The sequence below is a fragment of the Dromiciops gliroides genome, chromosome 1, assembly GCF_019393635.1.
Source record: "Dromiciops gliroides isolate mDroGli1 chromosome 1, mDroGli1.pri, whole genome shotgun sequence".
Lineage (NCBI taxonomy): Eukaryota > Metazoa > Chordata > Mammalia > Microbiotheria > Microbiotheriidae > Dromiciops > Dromiciops gliroides.
In genome coordinates, this window is record NC_057861.1 from 681,899,490 (window position 1) to 681,912,003 (window position 12,514).

General features: G+C 36.5%; 1 protein-coding gene and 1 long non-coding RNA gene across 2 annotated transcripts in view; one reads left to right on the top strand and one right to left on the bottom strand.

Moving 5' to 3' along the window:
* Positions 1-12,514, top strand: part of ADCY1 (adenylate cyclase 1) — a 348,458-nt gene that overhangs the window by 305,613 nt on the left and 30,331 nt on the right. Inside the window, exons 15-16 of the mRNA XM_043979268.1 lie at positions 8,029-8,145; positions 10,725-10,871. Coding sequence (XP_043835203.1) covers positions 8,029-8,145; positions 10,725-10,871 — 264 coding nt within the window. The remainder of the gene's footprint in view (positions 1-8,028; positions 8,146-10,724; positions 10,872-12,514) is intronic.
* LOC122736853 overlaps positions 1-12,514 on the bottom strand; it is a 53,018-nt gene that overhangs the window by 36,813 nt on the left and 3,691 nt on the right. The gene's annotated exons all lie outside the window — the stretch shown is intronic.

Sequence of the window (12,514 nt, forward strand, 5' to 3'; positions counted from 1 at the left end):
GGTCACAAAGCTAGTAAGTGTCATATCTGAGGCCGGATTTGAACCCAGGTCCTCCTGAATCCAGGGTTGGTGCTTTTTCCACTGTGCCACCTAGCTGCCCCCACACAATCTTTTAAGTTTAATTTGCATTATTAACACTCTTAGAAATCTGTGCAACCAACAAAACAATAAATCAATCCATGATTTCTGAGGCATAAATGCTCACACTGAAAAGATAAGAATTGGCTCTGAGGAGCTGGCTACAGCTGGCTATTACACACCTCGGATAGGATTCCCTTTTATATTCCCTGGTAGAAACACAGTGTGTATGACTAGATGGTAAATTGTGTGCAATAGGATAGTGCTTGAACTTAAGAATTTATATGTATGGTTAATCTTCATCAATCCTCTTTCTTTGGTGGTAGATAGGTAATAATAGGTAATATTTCCTTTATAATAATATGCCTGACACAATCCTGATTTCAAGAAAATAAAATTCATTCTTCATGAGGCTTTATAAAAGGAATATCCTTTGTCAAGTCATAGCTCCATATTTTTGTTTCTAAAACAAATGTTACCATAGATAAAAATTTATTCTTTTTAAGAGGCAGTGTGGTATTGTGGGAAATAACATTGAACTTGGAGTTAGATGAACTGGGTTTATATTTTAGATCTGGTATTGTGTACTCTGAGGGCAATCACATCCTCTTGAAGCCTCAGTTTCCTCATTAGCAAAGTGAAGTGATGAGACTAGATGACGTCTAAGGTTCCCATCAACTCTACCATTCTGAATTCTCATAACCTACAAATACTCTTATAAAAAAGTCCTGAAGCTAAGAGTAAGGAAAAATCAAACACATCTACTCCAGGTAAATAGCTATGGTATCCTTGATCCCCAAACCTGTTCTGAATCTTAAATTCATTTTCTGTTTCATGTTCAGAATCAAAATTTCTTCTTCTTCTTCTTTCATGAAACAAATTAATATCTCCATAGAATGTCCAGTTCTCAGATTAAAAAATATAGTAGTCTAAAACTGCAATATAAAATGAAACAGCATAGGTCAGAACAAGCTGCAACACACTGCAAATAGAGAATTACAATAGAGAAGTGATGGGCAGAAGGTTATCCAAGAAACAGAAGAATAGAAAAGAAGATGGGCTCAGTACAAGAGCTTGTTGGATTGATATCCTCATGATATCAGAAAAAAAGACAGAAGACTCGATGAATACTGGGGGAATAACCTTTGGTAAATTTCAGGGAATTCAGTGGACAAGAGGGCAGACATTGATATGTCTCAGTGTGCGCAGTTGGAGAGAAGGGCCACATCAATAAGATTGTAAATCCATTCGTGTATGAGGGGAAAAAAATACATTTTACAATCTTTTATATGACTGAAAACTTGGAAATTTTATCTGTAAGCACTCCTGAACTGAATTACTCAGGGCAATACTTTAAGCTTCTTCAATTTAATTCAAAGACTTTGCTAGTGAGTTCATTTCTCTGACAAATCTCATCTCCTAAATCGTGGCCTTTCTTGAAGAAGGATTAAAAAAAGATCTTATTTCACAGTTTCCTCAGAAATCCCCTTTGGAAAATACACTCAGTAGTGTTTTCTGATCCAAATGTCTGCAAAAAGGCTTATTTAATTGTTCATGTTCACATAGTATTTTATAGTCTTAGTTCCAGATCTTATTTGTGGCTTCCCTGCCCTCTTGTGGTTAAAAACTTACTGGTAAAGGTACAATGTTCCCTAGAATTCTTTTCATTTATATCTTGGAGGTTTCATAGAATCAGCCATTCTGGGCAAAATTGCGAAATGAAATAAACCAGCATCAAATTGATTAACTAGTCGCTTATTCAATAAAAAATATAGCTTAGTTTTCATTATATTCTAAAGCTCAATAGTGCCATAGTGTCAAGTGGCCTCCACTGGATTTGAAGTCCAGGAAACATAGATTTACATCCTGGCCCCTTTAACTTAACTGCTATCATGATCTTTGACAAGTTATTTCATTTCACTGAACCTTGGTTTCCTCCTCTATAAAATGAAGGGACTGAGCTAGATAATGTCCAATCTTCCTCCCTATAAGTCCTAGAATGCTAATTAGGGAGATAATCTGTTGGGATGATGATAATGATGATGACAGCAGTCCTATCATACTTTAAAATCTGTCAAGTGCTTGATATTGATTAAAGTCTCAGGACAACCCTGTTAAATAAGTACTATTGTTATTCTACACATTTTCAAGGTGGGAAAAATGGCGACTCAGGCAACTTAAGCGACTTGCCTATGGTGACACAGCTAGCAAATATCAGAAGCAATATTCAAACCCAGTTCTTCTTGACTCCAATTCCAGACTTCCATCTGCCTCAACCGGAAGATGGATTCAAGAGTGCAAGGGTTATCATAAATATTTGGTAGAATATTACACATTTGTGTTTGTCTCATGTCTCTATTATAAGGCCATAAAGTCAACGACTAGTCATTGACTTAATGATTCCTTCAGCATCTAGCACAGTACTATGCATGTAATAGATGCTTAAATTAATGGTTTACCAAGTGAACAAATTAATGGATGAATCAATGATTGAAATGACTTCTAGCTGATGCATTCATTGTCCATGTTTATAAGGTTCCTTCTCTCTTCTTCACATTTTGTCCTAGATTCTTCCTATTCTTCAAACTCTGTCTCTTTCTTTCACTTTCAGTGGACTATTTGGACATTCTGAGGGTTAATTTTCTTTGCTGTTTATGATACTCAGAGATGTTAAGCTACTTGTTCATGATAACACTGGAAGAAAATGACATTGAATCTTGAAGAAAGTCTGATCTTCTAACTTCAAGTCTAGCACTTTCCACTAAACCACAGCTGACTTTTCTGTCCCCAAGAATAATCAGTAACATTATTTTAAAAGATATTTTATTAGTATATTTTGTTTTATATAGTCCATATTTCCTCATATCTCTTCCCATCCCCCTCTCATAATTTTAAAAGGTAAGATAAAAAAGAAAATCAGAAAAAAATTTAAAAACCCTGACATTATAAGTAATGTTCTACATCCACAAACCCTATTTCTACAGAGGAAGTGGGGAGGAGGTGCAGAGAAGGGCTTATCTTCTTACTTCTCTTTTTGGGAGCCAAATGTGGCCCTCATAATTTTGTAACATAATTTTTAAAAAATTGTTTTTCATTTGTTCTTTCCATTTCCATTATTGTAGTCATTGTTTATATGACTTTCTGGCTCTATTTACTTCTCTTTTCTTCAGTGTTTGTCTTTCCATGATTCTCTTGTATTCATCATATTCTTATAGCACAGTAGTATTTCACTATGTTCATGTGCTATGATTTGCTTAGCTATTTCCCATGATGGACATGAATTTTATTTCCAGTTTTTTGCCACCATGAAAAGTAGTCCAAATATTTTGATGTATATGTGGAACTTTTCATTTTGTCATTGATTACCTTGGGCTATGCCTTAACGTGAAATTCCTGATTCAAAGGATATCAACATTTAATAACTTGCATACTTCTAAAATATTAGCTTCTATGTGAAAAATAGCACATTTGATTCTAAAACATTGGCAATATCCTAGAAAAGAAAAAAAACAGATTTTTTGCTGCTGTATTGAAGTGTTCTTGGAATGTGGCAATCACTTATCACAGAAATATCATAAATAAGAACTATGTTTTCTTTTCTTTAACAATTATGATGGCTTTGTAGCTATCAAGGGAACTTAGGGTCCCTTGGAGTCATCTAGTCCAACACCCTCATTTTGCAGATAGGGAACTGAGATCTATGATTGGGAGAAAGGGAAGAGGGAAGGAAAGGGGTCACCATTTAAAGAAAGAGGTACTGTTTCTGTTTCTTACTTATATAATTGGACCCTCCAGCCAATTATATACTTTTCTGAGTGTATGGAGTATTCATTCTGACATGTAATTTCAGCAGAAAAATATCAGGTGACACTGAAGCATTGGAAATTATGACAGCTAGAGCAAGCTATATCCTTTGAAACCTGAAATAGAGTCTTATATTTAGAAATATCGGCTTTGTATGTCACCAAGGTAACCTTCACCTGGACACATACAGTCCAGTGGAGAAAATGTAGGAAGACATAGAACTGGAGCCAGCTCATATCACTGAGTGCATATTGAAAGGCACACAGCCATTTCAATTGAAAACAAGATGCATTTCACAATCATTGCAGATTCCTTCCTTCTTCCCCCACAGTAGTGACAATAAGACATATAGTTACCCTCTCTAAAGAAAGCAGAATTCCCCTCAATGTATTTTCTTTCTTTTTAAAAGCAATACTACGTTAAATAAGTTGCCTGATTACATTGTTTTTAGGTAGTAAAGAGGACTTCCTGGCAATTTTTCTGCCAGATGTTCTGTGTCTCCTTAATTCAGTCTTTCATTATATTTAGCATAGAACCGCCTAAAGCTACATTTTTTTCTTTTTTAGTGTAGGTGAAAATGTTGGTAATGTTATAAGTTCATTTAGAATGATGGCTTTCATTGAAAGTAATCTGTTTTCTGGCACTGGTTATGCCTTGGTTGTTACAGTTGAGTAGCTGAGAAACATTCTGTTGGCTTGATGACATTTCGCTAAGATCCGTTGAAATCTAGTCATTCTCACTAATGAGAGTGAGGCATTCCTTGGCATTCTGGGTTTGAGATATGTGCTGTGTCACTAATTTTTTTTTTTAACAAGTGTCTAGTGCAAGCTGAGGTTTCAGTAAAAAGTACTACAATGAAACTCCAGATTAGGAAAAAAAAAAAGTTCTTTCATTTGAGGTTTACCTTCTGAATTTTTAGGATAGCTATAATTTCTACAAGAGCAAGACACTGCATTGTTTTAATATCAGGAAAGCTTAGGCATGTAATTTTTTTTTTTGGCAGGGCAATGAGGGTTAAGTGACTTGCCCAGGGTCACACAGCTAGTAAGTGTCAAGTGTCTGAGGCTGGATTTGAACTCAGTTCCTCCTGAATCCAGGGCCAGTGCTTTATCCACTGTGCCACCTAGCTGCCCCGGCATGTAATTTTAATGCTAGAGAAAGGCCAGCTAATGTCTACAAGATCATGAATCGTTACCTGTGACTAAATTTTTAAAAATCTTATATCATAATGGGAATATAATCGGCCATACTTTATTAAACCCTTCAATGCTTCAGTGATCTATGGTTTTATTGGCACAGACACTCAGAATCACAGACTCAGAGTTGAAAGGAATATCCCTGTCCATCTAGGTTAACCCATGAGGAAAAAGAATCTCTTCTACAATCCATCTGATAGGTGGTCATCCATCCTTTGCTTCAAGACATCAGGGAAGGGGTAACTCATTCTCTGTCAAAGCAGCCACTATACTTTTTTTTTTGGCAGGGCAATGGGGGTTAAGTGACTTGCCCAGGGTCACACAGCTAGTAAGTGTCAAGTGTCTGAGGCTGGATTTGAACTCAGGTACTCCTGAATCCAGGGCTAGTGCTTTATCCACTGCGCCACCTAGCCGCCCCGACTATACTTTTGAATTTTATTTATAATAGAGGAGTTTTTCCCTTATATAAAACCTTAATTTGTCTCTAATACTCCCACTTATTGTTCCCACTTCTTCCCTTTCTGGCCAAACAGAATTCTAATCCTTTCTCCACATGACACTCCCCTCAATTGCTTGGAGACAACTATGATTTCCCCTACTAAGCCTTCTCTTCATTTGGCTAAACATCTACAGTTCATTAAGTCCTAATATGAAGTGGAAAAAGGCCTTTTATCATTCCTGTTACCTTTCTCTGGACACTTTCCAGGTGACTTTCTCCACCAATACCGATCTTGATCTGTTTGTAGCTTGGTAGATAGTCTTTATGAGTTGTGGCGAGAAAAAATTCATCCCCCTATAGCCAAACTGATAGCTGAACTGGTGTTTAGGTGATACATAGATAAATCATACATCACTGGCCCTTCCTCAAAGGCTTGCCATTAGTACCTGCCAGATATTGAATTCCATTATTGTAGGCTTTAAGAAACCAGCATCATTTCTATCCTCAGATAAGGCACTGGGACAAGATTTTAGTGAAAGCTGCTTTGGAGTATGTTCTATAATTTTGGATTCACGCTTCACCAGTAAATTAATCTTCTTTCACACACATACACGTATATATATTTAATACACAATATTTAATTTACCATATAGCACTGTGTATACTAAATGCAGATTCTTAATATCAGCATGTTGGAGCCATAAAAACAACCTAAAAATTACTGTGCATGGTATAAATTACATATAGAGGAAGTACCAAGCAAAATTCCTGCATGTATAGCTTACAATAAATCAATTAATATTTACTTACATTGATATGGTTGTGCTCTCCATTGGTGCCAATCACAACCTGTTCTTGACTTGTCATGATGTGTGATTTTATTCATGAACTCCCACAGATTATTCACAGAGGGACTATTTAGTTTCCTGGAGACTTTTTAGGAATTTTTGTTTACATATATTAACATTCCTCAGGATAACCCCTGAACCAAGCCAGCTCATTCTAACACCTAATGTGTGTAACAAAATGAGCTTTTTATCCAATTGGTTTCAACATTTGTAGATCAGTAATAACAACCTGATACACACACACACACACACACACACACACACATATATGTGTGTGTGTGTGTATATACGTATATATGTAGATATATTATATATATATTTTTTTTTTAAATAGCCATCACTAATATTACTACTAGTAATAACAATGTACAAAGTAATTATAAAACCATGGCATTTTGAAAAGAGTCTTGTGAGAGATTCATGTCATTCTAAGTTTTACTGTCTTATAAAGGACTATACTGAGAATCAGGGAGTTTAAGTGACTTGTCCAAAGATGTACAGGAAGTGACAGCTGATATTTGAATTGAGCGCCCAGTGATTCTGCATCCAACCAGCTTTCCATTGTACTACTTGATAAAGTAATGAGTTTCACTTGTATACTCTGCTTTGTAAAATAAACATGTCCCAGAAAGTTTATAAAAAATGTTCAGAAACCTAGGTATATTTTTCTAAATGTGACATACTTTTCTTTTTGTTGTTGTTGTTGTTCTTGTTCAGTATTTTATTATTTTCCAGTTACATATAAGGATAGTTTTCAACATTTGTTTTCATAGGATTTTCAGTTCCAAATTTTTCTCCCACCCTCCCTTCTCTCCCTCCTTCCCAGGACAGAAAGTAATCTAATATAGGTTGTATATGTACAATCACATTAAACATTTTTCTGCATTAGCCATATTGTGACAGAAGAGTCAGAGCACAAGGGCAATAACATGCAAAAAGAATAAAAAATAAGCCCGAAAGTAGAAACAATATGGTTCAATCTGCATTCCTAAACCACAGTTCTTTTTTTTTTTTCTGGATGTTGAGAACGTTTTATATTATGAAGTTCTTTGAAATTGTTTTGGACCATTGCATTGCTAAAAGGAGCCAAGTTTGTCACCATTGTTCATCACACAATGCTGCTGTTGGTGTATACAATGTTCTCTTGGTTCTGCTCCTCTCAGTCAGCATCAGTTCATGTAAGTCCTTCCAGATCTTTCCAAACTCCCCCTGCTCATCATTACTTTTCACATTGATTTTTTTTAAAACTTTGTGTTCTAAGTTTTCTTCTTCCCTCCCTCCTCATCAACTCTCCTTTATATGGCACCTAAGGCTTTAAGGAGGGGAAAAGCAAAACAAAACACTTTCCTTACATCATCCCTGTGCAGGAAATTGTCAAATGCTCTTATCACCATTTTACAGATGAAATAAGTAAGGGATAGAGAGGCTAAGTGATTTGTCCAAGATGGTAGGATTTAATGGTGGGTGTTCAAACTCTTGATCAAGCATTCTTTCAACTGTTTAGTATAAATAGCAGAAAATTTGCTCAAGAATTTGCTTTGACACAATGATTTTGCCAGTAATTGCTGAGTGGTGACGCAATATTCAGAAAGACTTGGCCTGAAAAAAAAATGCATTGAATTCACAAAAAATGAGAAATGTCACAATATTATCCCTAACCCAGGCAGAAGAAGAGAGAGATGACATGGAGAGAGTGAAGCTGGACAATAAGCGGATTCTCTTCAACCTTTTGCCGGCCCATGTTGCGCAACACTTTCTTATGTCCAATCCCAGGAACATGGTAAGAAATGAAAACTTGGTTGGATGTCTATCAAAAAATTATAACACGGGGCAGCTAGATGGCACAGTGGATAGAGCACCGGCCCTGGAGTCAGGAGTACCTGAGTTCAAATCCAGCCTCAGACACTTAACACTTACTAGCTGTGTGACCCTGGGCAAGTCACTTAACCCCAATTGCCTCACTAAAAAAAAAAAAAGAAGAAGAAGAAATTGGGGCAGCTAGATGGCGCAGTGGTTAAAGCACCGGTCCTGGATTCAGGAGTACCTGAATTCAAATGCGGCCTCAGACACTTGACACTTACTAGCTGTGTGACCCTGGGCAAGTCACTTAACCCCCATTGTCTGCAAAACACACACACACACACACACACACAAATTATAACACAGGGGCAGCTAGGTGGTGCAGTGGATAGAGCACTGGCCCTGGATTCAGGAGGACCTGAGTTCAAATCTGGCCTCATACACTTGACACTTACTAGCTGTGTGACCCTAGGCAAGTCACTTAACCCCAATTGCCTCACAAAAAAGAAAAAAAAAAGAAGAAAAGAAAAAGAAAAAATTATAACACATTTGATCCAGGTAACATAGATAGTATCCTTCTGGGCCATACAGCCTGGTATGCTAAAATCAAACTTAGACTCCCCAAGACTTCAACAATAATTGAAAAGGCCTCTTAAATGAAACCAAACTCTGGGAAGAAAAACAATACAAAAACAAACAACAACAACAAGAAAAAAACTGAAAAGCCACTAAGCCACCAGGGAACAGAGAATGAAACAGGTTTCTTTTTCCCTGACAAAGAGGTCAGACTTCTAGGTCAGAGGATTTTGTACATCCTCAGAAATAGTCACTGTCTTGGTTATCTTGGTTTAGCTTTTTTTATCCCATATAAAAGAGGACTCAATTTGGAAATGGAGAAAGTATTTCTAGATATTACCATAATACAAAATCGAAAGATATAAAAGAACTTATTTTGGAAAAGTCAGGTTTAAAATTTGAAAAAAAAATTCACCCTGCAATATGGAACCAATGATATCATAAATCATAGTGGAAAATTAATAATAGCTAACATTTTTATAGTACCTACTATGTGCAAGCCATTATCTCAATTGTTCCTCACAAGTAGTAGTATGATCCCCATTTACAGATAAGAAAATTGAGGTAAATGGAGAAGGTGACTTGCCCAAAGTCACATGGCTAATTAGTTTCTGCGTCTACATTTGAACTCCAGATCTAGTGCTCTACCCACTGTGCCCTCTAGCTGCCACAAATTAAACTATGATAATTCATATTCTGTAATACTTTTTTTTAATCGCAAAGAGTTATATTTTCCATTTCTTAAAATGAAATTCCCATGGGGCTTTTCATTCCTATTGAGTACTCCTTCTTTCCCCTTATAATCTGCCCTGCCCTTATAGTAGGATAAGATTCTGGAGATATCTGTCATCCTCCTAAAACTGTGATATTGGTGATGACCGTGACACTAGTAATGATAATGATGATTGTAATCCAAAAGATAATGTTGGTGATGATCATTTATGTTTTCATGGATTCATGCATTTTACAAGTTTCATTCACATCTGACCCTTGCAACAACCCCTATCATCTCCTCGTGTGAGGTTTTTGGACAGGGAATTAGCATTGACTAAGACAGAGAGGCTTCCAGTAGAAGGTGGCACCTGAGCTGAACCCCTAAGGAAGCTAAGGATTCATTCTGTGAACACATGTTCACTGCTGACTATACCTTAGATGTTATGCTAAATTACAACATTTCTTACTTTCCACGGGCAGGGGAAGGGGCAGCTAGGTGGTGCAGTGGATAGAGCACTGGCCCTGGAGTCAGGAGGACCTGAGACTCACCTTAGACACTTACTTGCTGTGTGACCCTGGACAAGTCACTTAACCCTGACTGCCTAAAACATCTGGGGCCATCTTCAGTCCTCATCATGTATATCTTGCCACTGGACCCAGAGGGCTTCAGAGGAGAGAGTGAGCCTGGTGACCTTGCACAGTCCTCCCTCACTTAAATCCAATTCAGTGAAACTCAAAACATCATCCTGATATCATGGTCCTCTTCAAGAACAAAGAACCACCACCAAGAAAACAATAACTGACTATGGAAGGGCAACTTGGTGATGACCTTTAAATTTAAATGGGCTGATTCCAGTTCTCCAACAAGGGGATAAATGACAGAAGGCAACAGAAGTGTAATAAAGGAAGTAAACCAAAGAAACCTAACATTTTAGAAGTTAAGTGCTTCTGAATCAATGCTGTGATTATTTAAAACAACTACTAGATTGACAAGTTGGAACAGAAAGGCACATATTAAGTCCTGGATTCACATTTGAATTGTTTGAGCTTTGTGTATTTTTAAAAACTAGTATTGAATCCAGCAGCGCTGCCATGTGTATATACACACACACACACACACACACACACACACACACACGCATATACAATAGTATACCCATCCTTATTGAAGTCATGTCTTTGTATCCTCATCATCTTCCTAATGATAATAAACCACTTATTGTGATGCCCAATTGTTACGCAAACCTAATCATGATTCTACCATTACAGGACCTTTATTACCAATCCTATTCACAAGTGGGTGTGATGTTTGCTTCCATTCCAAATTTCAATGATTTCTACATTGAACTGGATGGCAATAACATGGGAGTGGAGTGTTTGCGCCTCTTAAATGAAATTATTGCCGATTTTGATGAGGTAATGTCTCCATTTGCAATCATTTAGAATAAGTTTTGTTAGGGGGTCTAGTTCTCTATAGTATTACACTGAATTACTTTCCTAATTGACTGTGTAGCTTCTTTACACATTAAATCCTACATTTAATCCAACCACATACTCAAGTTTTGATGAATGAAAATGGAAAGAAAACTCTAAAGCATGGGGAGGAAATGCAGGGGCAGAGTAGTAACCTAGCTCCCCAACATATTGGTCTCAAAAAGAAATCTTCTTTTGTGAATGAAGCATTTCTCTTTGAAATGCCTTATTTTTTCTAATTCATTTGGATACAGGAGCTAGAGTCAGAATAGATGAGCTCATCCAGACCAAATTTCTCATTTTAATGATGAGAAAACTGAAGCTATAGATGAGAAGTGATTTGTCCAAGGTGAAAAACAAAACAAAACACAACATAGTAAACAGGAGAAGCAGTTTACAAACATTTGACATCTGGACCTCAAAGCCAGTCTTCTTTTCACTATACTCTCTGAGCAATGAAGCTTTTCTACCTTAGCTCACACTTTTACTCTCACAGAAGACATTTGCTTAGAATGAATTTAATTTTGGCAGTGCTGACCAATCTTCATTTGATCAGCCTGAGTTTATTCTATCTGTCCCATTGTGGTGCCATAAGAGAGTGCTTAATTTAGAGTCTGAAGACCTGAGTTTGAAACTCAGCTACTCAATTTGTCTTCATAACTTCAAGCAGGATATCTTATTTCACTGGGCCTTAGTTTTCTCATTTGTAAAATGATGAGGTTACATGAAATGACCTGTGAGGTCTCTCCCAGTTATGAATCATTCATCTCAGGAGCCTTTCTCTTTCCTAGATACTTACTTGAGCCATTCACTTAATCCCTAACTAGTTTTCTCTCTATGTTGTCAATTAATTTGTGTCTTCCTTATGAACTTTACTTAGCATTATCCCAATAGTCACTTTTGAGATAGTGGGAAGCAGATAAGGGAAATTTCCCTAATGGTATGATATTTTTTAATGATGGAGGAGTTGAGAGAAATGTTAATGTTTTCTTCTTGTAGAATTTCTTTACTGTTTTCCCTTGTCAAATCTGGAGAATCTGTATTCCCTTCCTGTTCACTCCCACAGCTGCCATCAGATTCTAATTTCAGATTCCTTTTCAAATCTGACAGTCTTCTTTTTTCCCCCCAAGAATATACTTTTCAAAACCAGAATAAGGAAATACCCTGATTTTCCTTTACTTTTCATGAGAACACACTTTTAATCCCAGGTTGTCTTTTTTTAAATATAGCCATAGAAATACAGGGAAAAGACATGTGTACTCATCCCTTTTCCATCTCCTCTCCTAACAATATAAGCAATAATAATGCATAATAAGTCTACTACAGTAATAAGTCTCTGAAAAACCTCTGTGATACCATCATCTATTTGAGAAAAAAGCATATTTATTATGATCATATTTTTGAGTTAACATACCAGGCCCATTTTAATTCCCCTAAATCCTTCAGAAGTCATAGATTCATAGACTGGTAGGCCTATCTACTAAACTTGATTTTCATAATGTGTTTAATCTACTTTGCTGTTGCACATGAGAACTGATAACTGTGGTATCTTTTCTAAAATATTATATAATATTTAACAGTTTTAT